General features: G+C 43.4%; 2 protein-coding genes across 3 annotated transcripts in view; both read right to left on the reverse strand.

Moving 5' to 3' along the window:
• Positions 1-2,498, reverse strand: part of phf11 (PHD finger protein 11) — a 4,675-nt gene extending 2,177 nt beyond the window's left edge. Inside the window, exons 1-9 of the mRNA XM_029459115.1 lie at positions 2,350-2,498; positions 1,829-1,933; positions 1,585-1,718; positions 1,460-1,494; positions 1,202-1,278; positions 1,094-1,116; positions 370-443; positions 196-281; positions 70-116 (exon numbers count right to left, since the gene is read on the reverse strand). Of these exons, the coding sequence (XP_029314975.1) occupies positions 70-116; positions 196-281; positions 370-443; positions 1,094-1,116; positions 1,202-1,278; positions 1,460-1,494; positions 1,585-1,718; positions 1,829-1,933; positions 2,350-2,460 (692 nt within the window). The 5' untranslated portion in view covers positions 2,461-2,498. The remainder of the gene's footprint in view (positions 1-69; positions 117-195; positions 282-369; positions 444-1,093; positions 1,117-1,201; positions 1,279-1,459; positions 1,495-1,584; positions 1,719-1,828; positions 1,934-2,349) is intronic.
• A 1,165-nt stretch (positions 2,499-3,663) lies between these two features.
• Positions 3,664-22,500, reverse strand: part of mcf2lb (mcf.2 cell line derived transforming sequence-like b) — a 44,416-nt gene continuing 25,579 nt past the window's right edge. The window contains exons 7-36 of one of the 2 annotated variants that reach the window (XM_029459673.1): positions 20,597-20,687; positions 16,210-16,329; positions 15,945-16,061; positions 15,611-15,760; positions 15,398-15,522; positions 14,495-14,609; positions 14,265-14,384; positions 13,364-13,555; positions 13,078-13,269; positions 12,376-12,535; positions 12,022-12,083; positions 11,857-11,942; positions 11,650-11,716; positions 11,455-11,570; positions 11,290-11,359; positions 11,109-11,201; positions 10,927-11,019; positions 10,713-10,838; positions 8,426-8,647; positions 8,248-8,340; positions 8,040-8,118; positions 7,817-7,886; positions 7,592-7,698; positions 7,278-7,370; positions 6,078-6,143; positions 5,869-5,946; positions 5,286-5,395; positions 4,913-5,025; positions 4,719-4,822; positions 3,664-4,596 (exon numbers count right to left, since the gene is read on the reverse strand). In XM_029459673.1, coding sequence (XP_029315533.1) covers positions 4,517-4,596; positions 4,719-4,822; positions 4,913-5,025; positions 5,286-5,395; positions 5,869-5,946; positions 6,078-6,143; positions 7,278-7,370; positions 7,592-7,698; positions 7,817-7,886; positions 8,040-8,118; positions 8,248-8,340; positions 8,426-8,647; positions 10,713-10,838; positions 10,927-11,019; positions 11,109-11,201; positions 11,290-11,359; positions 11,455-11,570; positions 11,650-11,716; positions 11,857-11,942; positions 12,022-12,083; positions 12,376-12,535; positions 13,078-13,269; positions 13,364-13,555; positions 14,265-14,384; positions 14,495-14,609; positions 15,398-15,522; positions 15,611-15,760; positions 15,945-16,061; positions 16,210-16,329; positions 20,597-20,687 — 3,310 coding nt within the window. In that variant the 3' untranslated portion in view covers positions 3,664-4,516. Of the gene's footprint in view, positions 4,597-4,718; positions 4,823-4,912; positions 5,026-5,285; positions 5,396-5,868; positions 5,947-6,077; positions 6,144-6,659; positions 6,723-7,277; positions 7,371-7,591; positions 7,699-7,816; positions 7,887-8,039; positions 8,119-8,247; positions 8,341-8,425; positions 8,648-10,712; positions 10,839-10,926; positions 11,020-11,108; positions 11,202-11,289; positions 11,360-11,454; positions 11,571-11,649; positions 11,717-11,856; positions 11,943-12,021; positions 12,084-12,375; positions 12,536-13,077; positions 13,270-13,363; positions 13,556-14,264; positions 14,385-14,494; positions 14,610-15,397; positions 15,523-15,610; positions 15,761-15,944; positions 16,062-16,209; positions 16,330-20,596; positions 20,688-22,500 lie in introns of both variants that reach the window. The other variant, XM_029459672.1, reaches the window with a different exon arrangement.

The following is a 22,500-nucleotide window of genomic DNA, read 5'->3' on the forward strand; positions in this document are numbered from 1 at the left end:
TCAAACAATTTACAGCATTATGCGAAACAAAACATTTATTTTCAGTTATTCACAAAGGTTTAATCTCACCCGAACAGCTGACTCACAGTAACTGTAGGTGGTGTGCGGTGGGGTAACTAGAAAAACAAATATCAGATTATGAACATCTTCAGCGTGTAATGATGTTACTGAGGAGAGGTCAAAGATCAGGTTTACCTGGGAGAATGAAAGGCTGTCAAAATCGTCTAAATCCGTCTCTAAAGGGGCAAACATGGACATTCCTGAATCGGGTTCATTAGCGTCTGTAGAAGAAGGAGAATTAAAGTGAGTCCCCGCTTCACAGAACAGTTAGATATGCTCAACTCTCTCATGTGCTGTAAGTGTGTCGACCTGAATCTGAAGAATCATCTGTTGATAGAACACTGCAGCCGTTAGCTCTACGTTTAGCGGGCGTCCCGTCGCGTCTGTGGCAGAGGACAGAGGTGAACTGTGAACGAGTATTCAGACCAAACGCAAAACTCTACAGAGACAGAACCAGAGGGGAGGGGGCTCGGTGAGCAGAGCCACGGGGTTACATGGTTGGTTTCTGAAAGCGGTTGTTTCGTATGATGTATCTGGGGAGGTAAGCCCCTCTTCCTCCCATTGGCTGATAACCAAGGAACCAAAGAAGCCTGCACACTGTCCATCACTTGGACTCACTGGTCCCTCGTCAGCTGTGACACACACACACACACACTTTATTTCTTCATGGAGTATTGTGATTATTAGGCCTTTTCTTATTTTGTGTAATATGGGACTGATTGTAAAAGTTGCTGGCAGCCTCTGATTGGTGGATCTTCCCAGGTGAGAGTCTACAGCCTATATATGGAGCTGTTTCTCTCGACTTACTTTGCATGATATTAAAAAGGTGTGAGAAACGAAGGCGAGTACAAGACGTTGTGCAGAATTCTTCTTTCCTTTCCAAGTCAAGAGGTTTTGATTGTCACTATAACTTTATGGTGCCAGAAAAGCAATATAATACATTTGTAATACAGATAATAATGGCTGAAATGTTATTAACTTTACACAAACCTTTTCAACTTCAAAGAACAGCAGGTAAATTCCACACACTTACTTGTGTCTGTAACTCAACCGTCTCTGTTAGAAAAGCAAAAAGCAGAATGATTAAAATCATTTTGAAAGGAAAGTATTAAAAAGCTTTATTTAAAGTGACCATGTGTACCTTTGAAGACGAGAGTGTCGCACTGCCGGATGAGTTGGAATCACTGCTGCACACAAGCGGCCGTCCGGCTGAATTACCTGTCAAGAAGAAGAAGAAGACATTTAATCTGGAATACTAAGAAGACAAACAAGTTGACAAAGAGGCTCTGAGCAGGACGTACCGTTGTTCCTCTTGTGTGACCGAAACAAAACAACATATAATACACTGGAAGAAGAAGAAGAAGAAGAAGAAGAAGAAGAAGAAACATTCTCAACATACCTTGTGTTTGAGGATCGTGATTGGTGCAGTACAGCCTGAAGCACAAAAAACACAGTTTTACAATTAAAACTAAAACAACAAATGTAATTCTTTCTTTGTACTCGACATACAGAATGTGGACTCACACATATTTCTCCTTGGCTGCATCCTCAACAATCTTCGCTCGATCTCGAACAGCACACGGGTAGTGGTAGGACTTCTTGCAGCGTTTGACTTCACAGCCAGCAGTGGCACCTCTGACCTTACATCTGTTACAGATCTAATGCAAACACACGAGTTGCCCAACAAGAGAAACAACATAGTTGCTTTCAGCACACAATTAATGGGACAACGCCAATTCACATCTGATGTCAATAATGTTTAGCCTACCAGATGTCTTCCTCGTTTCACTTCACTCATCACATCCTCCACAGAGAACCCAAACAGATCGTCAAACTCTGGAGTGTTCCGGCAAAAAAGACCGGAGGAAAATAACTGGGAGAAACAAGGAGACAATGTTTAAGACAGTAAAACTGGAATTCACTTTTACAGGAATAATCAGTTGTAAATAAAAGCCTTTATGGATATATAACATAACACAATAATATATTTAAAAAAAAATATATATAATATAATATATAATAAATAATATATATATATATATATATAGTGTATATATATATATATATATATAATATATATATATATATATATATATATATATAGTGTATATATATATATATATATATATATATATATATATATATATATATTATATATATTATATATATTTATATATATTATATATTATATATATAGTATATAATATATATATATATACCAGCAATGCATGTGACATAAGGCAAATTGGGTAACAAATGAGAAGTGAGCACATATAAGTTTCTATTTACCAAACAGTTCTGGTGAGCCGTGACTTCATCTTTAGTCGACAACACTCCCGTCGTCTTCGTCTCTTTGGATTGTAGACAAAGTGCGCAAGACAACTTGACATCTTCGTCCATTTCTGTCGACTACCTGCAGTTAAAGTCTTTGTGTTAAAGTGTTTCATTACTTCCGGGCAGCACATCTCGCTGTAAGCAGCGGTTGCCAGGTTGTGTTGGACATATCCCCCATCGAGCTCCCAGAATCCCACAGTTCAAGCTCAAGCTTTTGAGAAAGTAGTTTGCAGTGGAAGAAGTGTTATCCTTCACTTGAGAGCAAGGACTAAAGCTACATTGTGAAAGTCCTGCATTCAAAATCTTACATCAGTGTTTTACTATTATATATTATATGTTTATATATCCGCCATCCTTCAGCTCATCAGAAACATTCACATAAATATAAAAAGCGTATACATATAAATGTACTTAGTTAGCACAACTGTATTATGTTTCCCCCACAAGATAATTGACAGGATTTTAGTTAAAGGTGGGAGAATTACTCATAATCATAACAGCTGCCCTCTGCAATGTTGATATGATTTGGCTTTATTAACACATGTTCTTGCCACTGGAGCTCCGATACTTACAATTGAAATGTAATTAAAAATGTTAATATGCCTCTTAAAATTGAGAAATGTATTTGGTTTTAAGAGAAAAAGGATTTAACCATAAAGTGGTGTCTTTGAACAAACTTGGCAACCCAGTTGGACAGTTTCACTTTCGTTTCTCTCAAGCTCTGAGGCCTGTCTGTCCACATCCGCTCCAGATGTTGCATAATGCATCATTTACTTTATCCATTAAACAAGGGACCAGTATTAAACTATAACGAGTGATAATGAGACAATAATCAGAGGTGGACAAAGTATTAGGATCCTTTACTTGAGTAAAAGTAGGTACTAATTTAATACACTCATATGTAGGTATAAATATAATCAGGAAAATGGATTTATAGTATTCAAAAAAGCATAAAATATTTGGCATCATGTCATTAAAAGTGACTAAAACAATGATCAAAATAGTTTCCAGTTCATTTTCAATCCACTAATTGATTAATCGTGTCAGCGCTAATTGTATATAGTGTTGGGTAGCTTAATTAATCAAGAAAACATCAGATTTAATAAGCTCTTCAGACATTTTGTGTGCAAAAGAAATCTTAATTTGTAAAGAAACTAAAGTTATTAATTAAATGTAGTGGAGTAGAAATAGTGCCATGAAATCTTAGTATCTTAAATCTGCACTTGAGTAAATGTGTCAGGTATCTACAAGACAAACGCAGAGACAGTGACTGAATTATAACAAGTCGTTTATGTAAAAAACAAATTAGACAAGTCACACAGTAGTGACTTCACCATACTTCATGTACAATATAGCATCTCAAATAACAAACATTTCATGACAGACGGATATTAATGAACAATATCTACATTCAGAACACGATCCCTCCACAGGGAATAAGTTAGCGTCATACAGTGACCTCTGATTATTCACATGGAGAAGCTGTTTTTGTTTTTAAACTGTAGCGTACATGAAAACTCACAGAGTTAGACCATGAGGCCGTCAGAGACCCCGGGAAAAAAACTAAAAGAGCTCAAACACAAAGTCTGGGCAGCTGATGGCAGAACATGTTTCTAATGACGACAGAAGGAAAAGAAGACAATTAAAAAGTGACTAAATATATTAGGGCTTTTTTTGTTTCTTAAAAATAAATACACCCATGTGAAAGGGAACAGCAGAGGAACAGGGTGTTAAGACCCTCACTTCTATTTACAGTGACAGTGAACAGTGGAATTATAATAATAAAAATAATAATCACTCTTCTTTTCCTCTTTTAATGTGAACACAAAGATGCATTAACTGAGATCAGTCCCGCTGCTCCATTCATACATCTCTTACATCACAAGCCCAGGGATCCTCTCCAAGACCACTTCACGTTCGGTCATCTGTTCAGTATCTTCCCCGCACATGTAGAACATATTATCTGAATAATTGGTGTATGTGCATGATAAAAAAAAGAATAAAAAAATCCAGCTTTCTGTGGAGAAATGACAAAATTCTTAAGGAGTACCAATGTTGGCAACACAGCACAGATGCAAGCACTCGCGAGGGCAGTTTGGTGACGGAGGAGGTGCCGAGGAGTTCAGGGTTTGATGTCGGAGAAGCTCGTGTAGGTTTCGCTGCAGCTGGACGATGTGCTGAGGTTTCCAGAGCCGCTGCCTTCTGGTAGAAACACGCACATATATATATATATATTGAGGATGCATGTCTGCTGTGGTACTGTTGCTTTAACAACTATCAGTTCATGTGTCACACACTGTATTTGGGATTGTTTGCTTGAATACCTGAGCTGGTAAGTGAGTGGCAAGACTTGGACTTTCCAATGAGCGTGATGAGATTAGCGGCTGTGATCCAGGCCTCTTTAGAGCTGCTCAGGTTACGCACCAACCTGGATGACCACACACACACACACACACAAAAGTAAGCTGTGCTGCTTTATATTCATATTTATTCTTTTCTCGTAAGGCTGTATTCTCACCACTGTCCGTCGTCGCCCTCCTTCACCAGCTGCACCATCTCTCCGCTCTTCACTGAGAGCTCTTCAGCGCCGTCATTCTCAAAGTCAGCCATCACTGTGTATTTGCCGGCGCTCTGTTTAAAGTCGAGACGAGGAAACAGAAACGGATTTAAGTCAAGCTAAAGCCAATTTCTCCCTGCTCTCATCTACTTCCTGGCAGATGTTTTCAGAGTAAAAGCTCGGACCAAACAAAAGACACGTTAGCATTTAGCAGCTAAAGAGCCAGATATAACCCTCAGGGGTGGGTGGAGGCCGAACCTGACACATGTCACATGAAACCGTGCAAACAGTCCCCACAACGGGCAGGTTGACATATTGTGACACAGTGACTCACCAGCTTCTTGCCGTTGTCTTCCTCTGGGTCAGAGTTAAGAGCGTCTTCAGCACTCGAATAGCCGTCGTGCTCCTCTGAGGCATCCAGCGACAGGGAGGCCTTGTTCCAGCCTGAGGGCAGGAGGGAGACACATGTTTAGTTTAGCGCTACATTCATCTTCAGCCGCTGTCAAACATGTGAGTGAACTGCAGTGAGACATCTACAAAGTCAAAGTGGAAGAGAAAAAGGTGAAAGAGTGAGAAGAGGAACATCTAAATCCCAGGAAGCCCAGCGTGACACAATCAGTTCCACGACTACGAGTGCTGCAGGGATGACCTGATTGCCAACTCCTTTCCGGGTTTTATGACTCATTCCTGCAGCAATGTATTAGCAAACAACTCCAAGATCCAGGAGACAGACATGCACCTCAATATTAACTCCCTGACTCAAACAAAGAACAAAGTTGCAGGCAGAAATCTCTCAGTATCTGTGTGTATTTCTATTATTGTCGCCTGAAAAGAGTGAGGAAATGTGGCAAAGCAAAAACTGAGGAAGGCCGTCTGTAAAGGGTTTGTAGTAAAACAGTGGAGCCCACACTGTGTACCTCTCCACTTTGTCTGTAAGAGACTAGAGGTGCTGAACCACCTGGCCCTGCTCATGTGGAGGGGGGGAGGACCTGCATCTGAGGGACAGGAGGCAATAGAAACACAGCTGGTCAGCAGCTACAACCATTGAAGCTTAATGTTAGAGACTAAGACTGAGCAAGGAACCGGACAGGAAGAGTCAGCGGACGTTATAGAACGGCCTCGTTACCTTTGAAGCCGAACGGTGTGGGGTCGCTCTGGCGCTTCGTCTTGTGATCGGGGCTCGTGGGAGAACCTGCCGTCAAGGTAGAAACAAAGATAGTTGTTGAGTCAACGATGAAATACCGACCGAGAAAATCTCCAATTTAAAAGTCAAACTTTGATGAGGAAAGCACAAACGGGAAGCAAACAGCTGGAACAGAGAGGATGAGGAAGGATGACGAACACAGAGGCAGGAGAGCACTGTCATGGAAACATTCTGCATTGCTTACATTCCTTTACTGTTTCCCCCTGTCCTCTTTTTATACATGGTACGGGGGGAAGGTTTGACCTTTTATTATGTCCTAGGTGTTTAAGGTAGTGGCAAGCAGCACATTTAGTTAGGAGACGGCGGGGCTTTACTGTCGTCTCAAACAGTGCTTTTCTCTTGCCCTGTCCTCGACCCCTACGGGTCACCTGAGGTGTATCAGGATGAGAACACACTCTTCACACAGCATCACACCTTCGTGCTGTCTGCTCTGATCCTGAGACATAGACACAAGACATAGTGCTGGAGCGAATACAACCAGGGTTTACTAGAGCTGTGTGATACCTGATGACAGGAAAATCATCATGGATGGTAACGTGAAACATTTATCATCGGCAGTCGAGGGCTCTGCGGAGGGAAACATGCCGTATTTGAAGGACAGAATAAACAAAGATGTAATATACTTCAGACCTCCTCGGCTGGAGTTAGATGAGAAGATCGATACCACTCTCATGTGTGTACAGGGGAAATAAAGCCGCCGCTAGCGTAGCTTAGCATGTAGCAGGGATACTCAACTGGCTTTAACAAAGAACTATTCCCTTTGTGAATCCTTGTATTATTATTGTGACTTAGAAGAGGCTGGCGGGCCACTCAGCACCTTAAAGTTGAATATCACTGGCATAAAGACGGGAAACAAAAGGTAACAATCCAGCACAGCTAAAGATCTCTAGCTGAGTGTACACAAGTTGTTATAGGGAGATCAGTGACTGACTATTCATTAACTTGTGAGATCTAACTTCTCATCTAACTCTCGGCAACAAAGCAAATAAGTGTATTCTTTAAAACTACTCAAGAAAACGATTTGCCTTCGACTAACTGGAAATACACGTTTTCATTTCACAAATGCAGAAGAGGATGATGTGATATGTTGGATATGAAATTGACTGAATGGCCTGCAGTTACCTTTCTGAGCTTTGAGGTTACTGAAGCCCTGTAAAGTAAAGCGCTTTTTAGCCACAGCAGCTCTGTCTGAGGTGGGGCTTGTCACAGCCTCATCTGATCCAGAGAACAAGACGGGACAGACAAGAAGAAGGAAGGAAGGAAGAGGGTGAGTTCAGCGAGCACAGAGGAAGAAAGGAGATAAAGAAGGAGGAAGTTATGTGATTCAAGACGGTTAAGACATGGGTTAAATCACAAAGACACTACAAATGATAGGGGCAGGTTTGTTCATAAATAAAAACATTTGGGTTTCATCTGTTGGATGAGTCCCTCTTCACCTTTTCCTGTTGGCTTTGGTGAAGAAGAGCAGTTGGCCTCAGGGCAGCAGGGCTCAGCTTTCTTCTCCTCTCCTCTCTTAAAGCTCTTCTGACCGGACTTGAATGGACTGTGTTGGGACAGAAGCGGAGCATAAGAAGCCGGATTGTTCCTGATCAGCCGCAAGATTACTTTAGAAAAGGCTGCCACAGATCAAACGTCAACGGAGGTGGGCAGTACAGACTTACCTGAGACTTGCTGTTCCACTGGGCGCCGGAGGAAACTGGAAAACCTGATCTGGTGCCCTCTGCTGGCTGGCTGTTGAAACACAGAGAGGGAGAACGACCGCTTCATAAAACACCCACGATGGAACATCTTTAAAAATCATTTACTGGACAGAATGAGTGTTTCAGTTTCTGGTTGAACATGGGACTTCAGTGTCAACATCACAATTAGAGCCTCTCTCTGTACCTCTGCACGCTTCCAGCTGGGTTGTGAGAACCTTCCTGATCTCATTTAACCAGGTGTTTTTTACCTCAGCGGTCGGCGCCTGTAACAGGACGGTTACACGTATATTCAAGAGCTCAGTGTAAACTGGAGGAAGGTATCCACATGCATGCCTACTGCTCAAACACAGAACATTGTACATCAAGGATCATTGTGATTATGTTCATCCTACCTGAACAATATAGACCTCTTCTCGAGAGTTGCACCAGATTTCAAACTTCTTATTGTCTCCCTTTGCATTCTCAGTAATGCCGACAACACTCATCTGTAAAAAGAGATTCAAATGAATAAATAAAAACAGTATAAGAGACGAACGCAGCGGACTTCTTTCCAACCGAAGAGGCGCTCACATTAAGAGATTGTTTGAAGCTGTACGAGGGAGCTTTCTCATAGCCTTCCCCGTTCTCCTCCCTCCTCTTGCAGAAGAGCAGCGCCTTCTGGTGGAGGAAGAGGTGCCTCTGCATCGGCTTGAATCGGGCCAGATCCTTAACCTTGGCGTGACCTTTCTTGTGCTCCGTCCACACGCTGAATGACCCCTGCATCAGCAGCTTGCCCAGCTCAGTCATATTACCCTGAGAAAAGAAAGATGCTGTGAGACCGAGCCAACCGACCGCATTCTGCTTCTGTTCTCAAATACTGTGTGAAAGCCATGATGTGATATTTAAACAACTCAATCTCTGTTCCATTCAACACATCTGTTTTCTATTCTCTGTTCTGTGTGATATGGAGTGTGTGTGTTGTGACGTGCAGTGAGCCAGTAGATGTGCTCACTTGATTCAACACCCACAACACACACACACACACACATCTTTATTACATCCATCCATCCATCCATCGTCTACCGCTTATCCGGGATCGGGTCGCGGGGGCAGCAGCTCCAGTAAGGAACCCCAATCTTCCCTTCTCCGGGCCACATCCTCCAGCTCCGACTGGGGGATCCTGAGGCGTTCCCAGGCCAGTGAGGAGATCTAATCTCTCCACCGAGTCCTGGGTCTTCCCCGGGGTCTCCTCCCAGCTGGACGTGCCTGGAACACCTCCCTAGGGAGGCGCCCAGGTGGCATCCTTACTAGATGCCCGAACCACCTCAACTGGCTCCTTTCAACGTAAAGGAGCAGCGGCTCTACTCCGAGTCTCTCACGGATGGCTGAGCTTCTCACCCTATCTCTAAGGGAGACGCCAGCCACCCGTCTGAGAAAACCCATTTCGGCCGCTTGTACCCGTGATCTCGTTCTTTCGGTCATGACCCAGCCTTCATGACCATAGGTGAGGGTAGGAACAAAGATCGACCGGTAGATTGAGAGCTTTGCCTTCTGGCTCAGCTCTCTTTTCGTCACAACGGTGCGGTAAAGTGACTGTAATACCGCCCCCGCTGCTCCGATTCTCCGGCCAATCTCTCGCTCCATTGTCCCCTCACTCGCAAACAAGACCCCGAGGTACTTGAACTCCTTCACTTGGGGTAATGGCTCATTCCCTACCCGGAGTAGGCAATCCACCGGTTTCCTGCTGAGAGCCATGGCCTCAGATTTGGAGGTGCTGATCCTCATCCCAACCGCTTCACACTCGGCTGCGAACCGATCCAGTGACTGTTGAAGGTCACAGACCGATGATGCCATAAGGACCACATCATCTGCAAAGAGCAGCGATGAGATCCTCAGGTCACCGAACTGCAACCCCTCTCCTCCACGACTACGCCTCGATATCCTATCCATGAAAATCACGAACAGGATTGGTGATAAAGCGCAGCCCTGGCGGAGGCCAACATTCACGGGAAACGAGTCCGACTTACTGCCGAGTATCCGGACACAACTCTCGCTTTGGGCGTACAGGGATTGGATGGCCCTCAAAAGTGACCCCCTCACCCCATACTCCCGCAGCACCTCCCACAGTATCACCCGGGGGACCCGGTCATACGCCTTCTCCAGATCCACAAAACACATGTAGACCGGATGGCGTACTCCCAGGCCCCCTCCAGGATCCTTGCGAGAGTGAAGAGTTGGTCCGTTGTTCCACGACCAGGACGGAATCCGCATTGTTCCTCTTCAATCAGAGGTTCGACTACCGGCCGAACCCTCCTTTCCAGTACCTTGGAGTAGACTTTACCAGGGAGGCTGAGAAGTGTGATACCCCTGTAGTTGGCACACACTCTCTGGTCCCCCTTTTTAAATAGGGGAACCACCACCCCGGTCTGCCAACCCCTAGGCACTGTCCCAGACTTCCACGCAATGTTGACGAGGCGTGTCAACCAAGACAGCCCCTCAACACCCAAAGCCTTCAGCATTTCTGGACGGATCTCATCAACCCCTGCGGCTTTGCCACTGTGGAGTTGTTTGACTACCTCAGTGACTCCCATCAGGGAAATTGACGATGATCAAAGTGCTCCTTCCACCGGCCGATAACCTTCTCAGTTGAATGGTTTATTACATTTGTATTGTAATTTTGCATTTTTATTTAAGTCTCCCTTTTCTCCCCCCCCCTTCTGTGTAGGTCTTTTCCTTCTTTAAATGACAATCATGCAATGTGCTTGGTGCTACCCCACAGATCAGTGTGGCTTTTGCAGGATATCCTACCCTCAGCACGTCTCAGTCTGTATCAGTGACCCGTTTAAAACACATGTTCAGAGATCGTTTAATGTCTCACCTCATATCCTGTAATGGCGATGAGGTGCATGGAGTCATTGACTGCCTTGAGGATGCCGAGGATGGAGGTGAGCGCCTCCTGCAGGTCATCAGCACCTTCACAGCTCTTGCTGTACTTCAGCATTTCCTGTTGTCAGAAACACAATGGACCTGCAGTTCACTGCAATGACTGAACACCAGAGATCCCTCTGAGAAGACGACAGACGGTTTCAAACCTTCAGTAGCAGCTGATATTTGGTAATCCTTTGAACAGGCTTCAGGAGGTATGAATCTAATCCCAGTTTATGCTCCAGCTTCTTCTGACACTCCTGATGGAAATAATAATAAAACATAATAATTGTGTTAAACCAAACAAACAAATGAACTTTAAAAGCTTGACGGTGTCGACTGTGTTCACCTGGAAGAAGGCGCAGTCTGAGCACTGCCTCCAAAGGCTTTCAGAGCGAGGCTTGTTGTGACAGTACTTCTCATAGATCTGCAGGTCTGTCATCTACAGGGAGGCAGTGGAAAACTACTTATACTCAAGAAACCTCATCAGCTGGATTCTCATCTCTGCACTGAACATCTAATTCACTCACCCTCTCGATAAAACACCTTCCAACCAACTCTGGGCAGTCGGTGTACTGCTCCAGCTCCCTCAGGAACGTCCTGCAAACAACACAATCACGTCGATGAAGAAGAACGAGAGAACTAATAAAGAACACGTCAATATCATCAACGGACGGCAGGTGGCGCTCCTTCACCTCTTGTGGAAGTGGTAGATTTCTGTCATGTTGCCAAACAGAACGTCCTTTTTGTTCTGCAGAGGAGCGGGCATGAGGTGAGCCATGGCGGCATTATCCATCTCAGAGGCATATCCCTGCGACACACAGAAACAACAAGTCTAGACACGAACGAAAGGCGGAGGAGAATAAACATGTTGTGGAGTGAATTGGCACCTGTAACACACAGAGCAGCTCCTCCACGTAGGCTCTCTCGGTTTCCAGCAGCTCGTTCATCACGTGCCTGCAGAGAGAGCGGAGATCAAATGAAGGATTTGAGTCAGAGATGCACAGGTCTGTAGATAATGAGATATACGCGTCACACAGTCCAGCTGCTGTGTCATTTTGATTGCAGATGAAAGAGCGGCGGCTGATCCCCCTCACCTCCTGAGCACCGCCAGGTTCTCCTCCTCCTCTGACAGAGAGGCATGTCTGCCGTCGCTGTCTCCGTTCTGCAGTTGGCCGTTTTCCTGGGACAGAAACATGATAAGCGACGGACAATACAAACTTCAGAGACAGGCGTAGCACGTAGACGACAACAATACTCACTTTCTCACAGTTGGTCCCAGAGTCGGTCTCTGAGCACTGTTTCTCCTGCTGGGCTCTGTGTGCTGCGGAAGGGGACGAGGAAGAACAGTCAGAATAAATGTAGGGGAATAAATACAGGTATTATTAGGTAAAGATTTAAATAACCTTTAAATGATCAGTAGAGTGTGTAGGATTCAGTACAGCGCTCGCTTCATCAGGGCTCATGAATGTTCTGTGTTTTCATTTAAAACTAGCTTTCAAATACGTTTGACAGGCGAGGGTTAGCACAAGGTATACGTGAGATCCATATTATCTACCAACAGAGCATTAAAGTGTCTAAATAAAAGGTTCAGGTGAGGGTGTGAGGAGACTGACCGGGCGAGCTGAGCGGGGATTTGATGAAGGCTTCGGGTCTGGGGGCCACCGGCTGCACCGGCCTGGTCTGTTTGGCTGCGAGCTTCTTCAGGCTGACCCTCCTCTTGTCAAACATCTCCTGCATGGACATCTGCTTCTGGAAAACCTTCTCCACTTGGTCCTGATGCACAGGAGGTTATGAGAAGAGTGTCAATGCGCTGCTTATTTAAGGAATTGTTTTCTGTCAGCATGAACATGAATGTTATTTCTAGTATCTTATCTTCACTTTGACACGTACTATAAACACTTTGACACTTCATGGGATAGGCTTGGGATTTGTGAAACATTTTCTGGATGGTTTTATTGTATTAAACAAATCATCATGTTTCCAGTTTCTCATAATGTCATCTAATCAGATAATTGAAAGAACAATGAAAAATTACTTCTACACAATATTTATCCTCATTTGTGAAGTAAAAGAAAAAACATAAGATCTTCTTTTGTGGAACAAAACAGCGTTTTCTTTTTAGAAATACAGTTAAACATGTCGATAATGATGTTAAAATAATAATAATAATAATAATAATAATAATAAAAAAATAATAATAATAATAAAAAATATATAATAATAAATAATAAAAAATAAATAATAATAATAATAATAATAATAATAATAAAAATGAGTGATATTTTCAATCATAATTCTTTGCTTGGTCGTCTTACTCTAAAAGGCTGGTTGAGCACCCCGTCAAATTCTGTCCAGATGGTACCGAGGTCCGTCAGCTGGTTCTGGCCTGCGTTGTCCAGGTAACGCTCCAGCTCCTTCAGGGCTAACTCCGCCCCCTCATGTGATTGACACTTGTCTACTGGCTGAGACGCCAGCATGTATATACCCTCATCAACCCACTTAGAAGCCTGACGGGGACATCAGAAGAGGAAGAATCAGCAAAAAACAAAACATTAAAAACCCCAAGAAAACACAACGACACCGTGTGTGTGAGTTTCTTACTCTCTCCAAACTGCGGTGCAGCTCCATGGCTCTGAGGAGGTGGTCCTTCTTGGCCCGCAGGTTGCTGCTCACATTCTCATTGATTGCTCTGAGCTCGCTGCATTTGGGCTGAATTGAGTCCTCGGCATAGTGCGAGTTCTGGATCAGCTCATCGCCCTCACAGGCCAACGACGAGGCTCTGTCCAGCACCTCCTGTGGAGCAGAGGAGTCATACTTTTCAAACTATTTCCCCTAAACCATATCTGATGGGCCTGACTTCTGTTTTTCCATATATATTTTATACCGTTTTCCACTACCGGTGATGATTTGACATAAACTGCCAGAAGTCTTGAATGCACATGTGAACTCTGAGAGATCCTGCAGGATCCTGTTGTACCCATAGGTGGCACTATACAGCAGCATCATACATTTAAACAGCCATTATGTAGTGGCTATGTGCAGAAGTTCTTCTTGTACAAAGATGTAATATTCTCAGACAGGATTTAATCTCTACTCCAATAATCATGGCCACCATCAACACGACTGAAATGTGTATTTTGATGCAGATTAGGATCCAGATGGTTGAGCAGCGTAATTGCACTATATTTATTATATTTGTAAACCCTTGTTTAGTATTTGAAACAATTGTTGTATATGTATCAACACTGTGAGAGGAGAGGAACAGTATTCCTCTATAGATCCTGTACATACGGCAGAATTGACAATAAGGTTGACTTTAACTCGAGCGCTTTCTGGTTTCCATGTCAGACCTTTTTCAAGATGATAAAGATTTTATGAACATGATCATAATAATCACATTATTTTGTAACAGTGACCGAAGTCTGTTTTAAACTTTATAGAATATATTATCCATGCCATGGTTCAACAAAGCTTTGCTTGTGAGGGGTTGGGTATCACTTACACAGACTCTCTCCTCATAGCTGGTGAGTTCACAGAAGATATGGTCGGCGTGGGCCGGGCTGATCCCCACCTCAGAGAAGGTTGCAAGTTTCTCAGACACCTGATCCAGCAGAGCCCTCACCTGCAGCAGAAGTACCACAATCAGTGTTCAGCTTTAAATAAAAAAAAAGGGATCAAGTGGACACTGTTGACGTCTTGTACGCACAATTCCACCCGAGCGGACAGGCTCACCTCTCTGTAGTTGTGCTCAAAGTGCCGCAGTTGGAGACACTGCTCCAGTTTGGTTTGATGCCTCACCCAGAACTCGTCGAAAGCCCTTTCTGTCTCGTCCAGCTGAGACAACAGTCTGAACGAAGAGCAGAGACAGCAAGAGATGGAGATGGATTGTTAAAAAACAGGGGGGGGGATTAATAGAGTAGAAAATGCAGTGGGGATACTGACTGAGGTATTTGGATATCTGTGTGTGTGTGTTATGTAGAGTTAATGCACGTTGACATGAGATTCAGTGCCCTCGGTGCCGCGCTGACTGACCTCAAAGCTCACTGCCAACTATTATTATAACTCTACGGACGGCAGAGCTGAGTGACAGCTGGAAGACAATCACACGCCATCAACAGACTGGCTTCAATCTGATCTTAATCATTCAGAGGCTGTGAAATGGGATCAACAACGATCGCACGATATCTGCAGTCCAGCGCTGAGAGTGACTACAGTGCATTTTTAACGTGTCATTTTTCTAATGATCAGTTTGTTTAAAGATGACAAATAATAAATAAAATAGTCGTCAGAAAGTACAAAAGTTTGTCTTAAAGTAGATCATTCTTCCAAACCAATATTGATCAAATACGAAGATATTATATGTTTATATGTAACGGATAATAAATGGTTTAAATCAATTAACAAGATACATTTCAAATTTCTTTCAATTATATGAGCATTTCCTTTTTTATTTAGCCTTTATTTATACAGGTAACATCTCATTGAGACCTGATCAGATGGTAACAGCACCACACAAATCAAAGTAGCTTTGATACCTTAATATTGAAGTTTTTGTTTGAAGTTTTAAGGTAGTTTATGCAATGAACAGGTGTTTAGTAGCCGTCCTGCAGCTACATCAGCTCTGGTGGTTCTAACCTTTGCACTGTAGCCAGGTTCTCCAGTTCATCCTGGTTCATGTTGTGGTCGGGGTCTCGCACCACAGGCTCATTGATGCTCTCCAGCAGCCTGCTGCCCTGACCCAGAGCCACCAGCAGATCCTCCTACAGACATGCAGACAGATGTGATATGATCCAAATACATATACGCTAATACATAATACATATAAGTAATGTATGTTAACGGTGTTACCTTCATTTTGTCTTTCTTGATGGTGTGTGTGCTCAGCAGGAGGGTTGTGGCCTGGATTTCATTGGGGAGTTCAGTTTCAGCCAGCTCAGTCCCAAACGACTGCAGGATCTGTGCTGTTTTCTTCACCATCAATGCAAAGCCTTCGATAGCCTGATGCACGCGAGACACAAGCAGCACCGTCAGCATGCACGACACAGCCAGATAAGTATAGGTTCAGTGTTTTACTCTTTACCACGTACTTATTTCACGGCATGTATTCATTTAATCAGTGCTCTGTAACGTGCGACATCGTTATATATGCTGAGCACTAAAGTGGCGTATACAGTGAACATACGGTGCGGTGAGAGATCCACTTCTCATGGCAGTACTCCTGCGTTCCTCCGAGTTCCAGGGTCAGCTGGGAGCGGTCGATGTAGGAGTGCAGCTCAGTTATTGAGCTCAGCATTATCACCTGAAACAGAATACATACATATCTATTTATGTACTTTAATGAGCAATCTACTCAAATCTGCTCCCATAATAAGTTGGATTGGACCCACAGAGGGAAGAACACAAGCAGCTGACGCATCCCTTCCAGAGGTCAGAGTGACTGTACGTACCGGCACCTTCATCTTGAACTCATCCTTGTTGAACTTGAAGAGGATGTCAGAGAGTGTACGCTGCAGGAGGGTGGTGGGCCTCAGAACCAGAACCAGCTGGAGGTTCCCTGGGAAGGAGCCCTGCAATGAGAGAGTGGAAGAAGACTGTCACTCACTTAACAGAGCAGAGAGGATGCTGCTCCGCCCTGAGCGCATTACACATCACACTTCACACTTCAGCGGGACAGGTTCTGTTCGGTCTGCTGACAGCCTGCACTTCCTTTATATTATCCCCTGCCTTTGAATCCCATGTGAAAACTCTCACTCAAACACATTAAGGCGTGTGCGTGGAGTGCGTGGAGTGCGTGGAGTACAAGAGAATGGGAAAGATGTGGGGGATGTCGGACACCATCCTGTGGCAGGGACATTAATCTTCATGTCTGCGAGAAGCTTCTGGTTGAATAATGAGGTAGACGGAGTCGGCACTAACTCGCACACGTGTGCAGGGACATGCATTCAGGGTTTTTCTTTACTCAGCTGGCATTGTTGAGACTTGAAGGGGACATATTATGTACATTTCGGCTCGCATGGAAAAATATGTCGCACCTTTGCAAAAGTAGTTCTCAAGCCGTGGGTGGAGATACTCAGATGCGGGCGGTATGTTCTGCATGGCTTGTTGAATCCAATGTTTTCTGACTTAGTTGGTAGGCACTCCTGCTTTCGGAACATCCTCCTCATTATTTGTCACGCTATGAATCTTCCATCCAATACAACCAGAACAATGCGAATTCAAATATCCTGATTGACGGCCACCGACAGACTAAGTACTGCTGTGAAAGCAGTTGGAGGATGGTTGAGGGTGGACACTGGTCTCCCCTCTTGAGGCAAAGCAATTGTTAATGCTTCTTTAATTAGCTAATGACGTCTGCTTCGCCTGATTGGCTGCCCTTACCGAGTGAGTTGGGGAATGCTGGTCTAAGCAGAAATGACAGTGAATACATCGTTTATTTAAAAAAGCCACGAGGGATAGGCACCGTTAATGGAATTAATCAATCAATGCTGCGTTTGTCCTGGTTGACCTGCAGGAAGAGAACTGTGAAGAAGAGTCACTCAGCATCTGGAGGAATGGAAATGATTGTGGGGCAAACTGCTGTTTTTATAACATAGCAGGTGCTACCATGAAACAAAGAGCTATTGTATTCAGTGTAATATGCTTAATGTTGTGCAGCACACTCAGAAAGCTGCTTCCTGAAGGACAAGTCTGGCAAGAGTCGATATTTTCCTTATAGTCAACAAATCACGTGAAAAGATCCAAAATCAAACCCACACAGGAAGCATTTAAATGTTGTGTGTCCAAAAACTACACTAACACACTAACTTTATTACAATGTACATGGGCACTGTAGTTTATTTTGACATTTATACTATTTGAGTTTGCTACAGTGCCCAACTGTTTTAGGAAATTATAAAAAAAAAGAATTTTAAAGATGAAATTAGGTATTCAGTAGGAATGAATGGGCTTATGGGCAACAGACAGGGTAGAGAAAACAAAAGTATTGAGAGATTCACAAAAGGATTGTTGGTTTTTATTTGGTTTCATGTTAACAACAGCATCCAGCCTTCAAATGTATGTTGTAGATGCTAACCATCCAACCGTGCTGTTTGGATCTGTGGTCGCTGGCAGTCATGGTCATGGTCTACTTGTTCTTTGTTCTTTGTGTGTCAACGTGCATCTCTCGGTCTACCATCGACACACACACACACACACACACACACACACACACACACACACACACACACACACACACACACACACACACACACACACACACACACACACACACACACACACAAAGAAAAGCCAGATGAATGACAAGGGAGGAGGGTTTGCTTTAGGGATTGACAGTAACTCTGCAGACTTAATTAGGACCGGTCTATAAACACACATTTTGTCTGACATCAGATCAAACTCAGCCATGCACGGTGACGGGCAGCCTTTCCTTGGAACACACTGACCCACATTCACACGAGCACATGTATAAGTGTGCTCATATACACAGACACACACACAAAGACAAAAGGGAATCCTCTGACAGTGTAAACATTCAATATCCTCGCTTATCCTCTAACTCTCTCTCTCTCTCTCACACACACACACACACACACACACATAACATGTGCACACTGACTGAATAACCTCGCTGAGTGAATACATCAGTGTGCGCTCTGATTTGTCCCATGAACTAACGATAATATTCAGTATGCAGAATATTTTCTAGATGAATCGTTGTTTCGTCTATAAAATGTCAGAAAATTGTCTATTCCAGGAATTACTCAAAGTCCAAGGTGATGCTTTTAAATGTCTTGTTTTGTCCAAAACACAAAGATATTCCGTTTAGACTGAACAGAGAAAAGCAGGAAATCTCCACATTTGAGAGGATGAAAGGTCTTTAAATGAATTCTAGCAAAAGACGAGTGGATTAGTCGACTAATCGTTGCAGCTCTACTCCACTACAGATACATCTACTACAGCTTGAACGGTGCCAGTTTTCATCAGGATCTATTTAGCAGCCTGGTGGAATCACCGCAAACGGGGCAGGGATGACTGAATGCCCTTATTACCAGCTTGTCAGCCAGTAAAAGTCCACCTTGTGGGAATAATAAAGCTTGATTTAATTTGAAATGAGCGATGTGGTCTCCCATGTCTCTGGAGACCACGCGTCCTGATATTAATCTCTCATTCTCTGTCGGACATTTCATCTTCTTGTTTATCCCTCTATGCGTTGACTTATTACTTTTGCTGCTTCAGCGTTAAAGCTGGATCCGTGTGTACTACACTGGCAGGGAATAGAGTCTGAAGTTGGTCACATGCTCATTGTTTTAGCCCGAGAAAAGCAATATGCTTGAGAAACTGTGTGCTGGGGGTGATTCTCCCCCACACGTGTATTATGGAGGGCTGCCGGTGCTTCATCACCTCCCTACACAAAACATGAAACCCAGATGAACAGATAGGCATCTCAGCTCCCAGAGGAGAGCGGAAGAACTGAAGAAGAAAGAGCAGAATGCTGATTACTTCTGATGTCTACCGCTGCATTTCATTCAGCCACATCTAAATGACACGAGTCGTATCGTTCTCAAAACAAGGTGCGATGAAGCGTTAGGTTGCAATGAAAGAGGTGCCGGGGAAATTAATTATGTGCTTCCTGCAGCAGCTGATTCCAGTGCAAAAAATAAAAACACAGCATGAAAGTCCTTAAACAAGCTGAACATGAGCCGTCCATAAGCATAACTCAGTATATACATTTAGTTTGTGACCTTTTGTGATGTTTCTAAATAGTAAATATTTGACGCAGAGATGATAAGTGAACAAAAGAAACATTGTCTCCTTTTGTCTTTTTTTCTGGCATGTGACTGTTTTATTTGTCATTGTAGCTATGGAAACACATGGCAGGCTGGGACGGTGATGGGATAGAGTTGGCTCATATCATCAACCCCCCCCCGGGGCGGCAGGGATATTATTGGTGGAGCTGTTAGAAAGAGATGAGGACGCTCCGACATCTTTCTCTGGCCTGACGAACCCCCCCTCTCTCTATGGGTGAGGGTTTCTCTCCGACACAAAGACACTACAGGTGAAGAAAGTAACGATGGTACCTAATAAGATATCAAAACCAAACTTCCCCAGATTACTTACATTAAGTGATTTCTTTTGTATTACAAGTTTTTGGAAATGGTATGTTTAAATATGCAAATGAGGCATTATCTTATTAAATATGTGCTAGCTTGCATACATTTCAGGAACAGAAGTCTGAACATTGGACTGGTTTAAAATTTAGACAAATTACTTGTCAATCACTTTGTGTCACGCCATAAATCAGTCGGCCATAAAAACTACATTTCCGACATGTTTTAGGAATAAAATGTTCTATATATCAGGCTATGAACGATATATAAACACACCCCTCAGTAGAAACCTTCAGAATATAGAGAGGAATGAAGCTGGACAGTTTGATGTATGTAAGTGCTACTGAAGTGGAGATTTCTGGCTCAAAGTACGAGAAAGAAAAACTAATTTTGAGGAAAAGGATTTTAAAAAGATGTCTACATTTTGCAAAGACACTACAGGTGAACAGGGTAATGAAACTTCCCCAGTTGATAACTTACATTAAGACTATTATTTTTTGTGTTGCTTAAAAATCCAAATGAGGCATTATCTAATGTTATCGAGAACTTGTAGAAATGTACAGACTCAAATAGACAAAGTGTAGTAAAATAAACTAGTTTGAAAGAAGCCATCTTATGGAAGCAAAATAGCCCGAACTCTCAATATGACCCATGCCTGTAGTGTGTCGCCTCAACAACACAGACAGGACGTAAGTGCACGGCCACATGCACACAAAGAGCAACTTACTGCGATACGAAGCAGGGTCCCCTTGACGGCCGCCCATCGGTCTTGCCGGCGATCGATGACCAGGATGAAACCCACGCCCGTCGAAGACAAACTGGAAACACACAAAATAAATAAACAGTGGTCTTATTACACACAGTTAGATGCTGAGCGGAGCTCGATAACAGCAGAGTGAATGGTGAGAGGAGCTCACGTGCACTTTGAACTCACACTGTGCTGCGATGTACTCCTAACAGACACTTTTAATGACAGAAAAGGTAGTTAGCCCGAGAACATGCAAGAGCTCAAAGAGGAAACCAAACAAAAACATACGAGTACTTTCCCGACGCTATTCGCAGTGACACAGTCGAGAACTTAAGTGCTTGTTCGCAGCTCGTTGTTTTGTTACGCTGCTCTTTATCTTCTTAGACAGCTGGTGCAGTCCATAAAAGGAGATGCGAAGTACCTCCAGATTTCTTGGCCATGAGCCCCCAGTTCTCCCCCCCCCCCTCCCTCCCCTTCCTCTTGTCCCAGGAGAGAGAAGGTCTGTATGGTTTACACACCACCAACAATCAATGACAACCGCATGTGCAGCTCCCCGGCAGACTCCCCCTGTGTATACTCAAAACAACATGATGCACCTACAGCATAGGTGCACATGGGCAGCACTGTCAGGACATTTCATGCAGGAATATCCAGGTAATCCTTAAGTCTTTGCTTTGATGTCCACTCTTCTGCAACTACTAACTGCACCAGCAGGGTGGCAGCAGATACAAAAAGAGAGCAGTCCTTGGGACAATGAAGCCAAAATAAATAAAAACACAGGAGATGTGTCTCAGAGGTAGATCCCAGCTAGCTGTGCTGTTTGAAGAGGAGGCAGCCAAATGCTTCAGACCAACACAGCATCCAGCCGGCCCCCCCCCCCTGCACTGCATCTATCAGCCATCCAATGAGACACTGGGAGCTGCGGAAGCACGAGCCTATCACAGGACGGCTGCAGAGTGATGAGCAGCTCTAGAAGCCAGTCAGCAGAGCGTTACAGATGTGGGGGGGAGGGGACAGGCTCCAAAGAAACGATGTCAATGTAAGCATTTTTAGTAAAATACAGAATGTTTATCCATGTCTGTCTCTCTACATTCCTTGACGATAACATATTTGTGGCACTTATGCTTTTTTTTTGTTGCACTTTCCCTCTGCTTTTATCTTTTCCTGTTCTCTTCCTCCATCATCTCCTTTTCTTAGCTCTGCGCTCAATCATCCACACAGACTCTCTCAGCCACTCGGGCTTTCAAAGCACAAACTGCTTTACATCTCAGCCGCAGAGGTGGAGGAGGAGGAGGGGGTGGTGGAGGAGGGCGAGTGAGACAAGAGCTTTTACTGCCTCCAAGACATTTACGTCTGCTGAGATGAGAGGATGGTTTATGAACATAGAGCACCTGAGAACCCGATGACATGAGTCTCTGCTGTCACTGCTAAAAGAAAAACTTAAATTAAATTAAATTGGCACATTTACACTGTTTTCTAAATTCAATTCAAAGTTATTTTGAATATATAAAAATGTAAATGAAGGCATTTTAAATCATATGTTTTGTTTTAGTTAAGGGTTGCAACTAACGATTATTATTTTTTAGTTTTAAGTTTATATGTACAACAAAATACATACAATAGGAAAAAATTAATAAATAAATACACTGCAGGAGAGGAAGGAAGGCCTCCCTTATTTAAATAATAATTATTAAAATAAATATAAAACAGAGAAAAGCAAGAATTATCAATATTTCAGAGGCTTAATAAAGCATTTTTGCATATAAATAAATGTGTTTAACGATAATAATAATAAATGATCAAAATAGTATTTTGACTTATCGTTGCCGCTCTAGTATAGTTATCATATTGTATTGTAAACAGACAACGTCTCACATGATTCA

Source organism: Cottoperca gobio, chromosome 21 (assembly GCF_900634415.1).
Source record: "Cottoperca gobio chromosome 21, fCotGob3.1, whole genome shotgun sequence".
In the NCBI taxonomy this organism is placed as follows: Eukaryota; Metazoa; Chordata; class Actinopteri; order Perciformes; family Bovichtidae; genus Cottoperca; species Cottoperca gobio.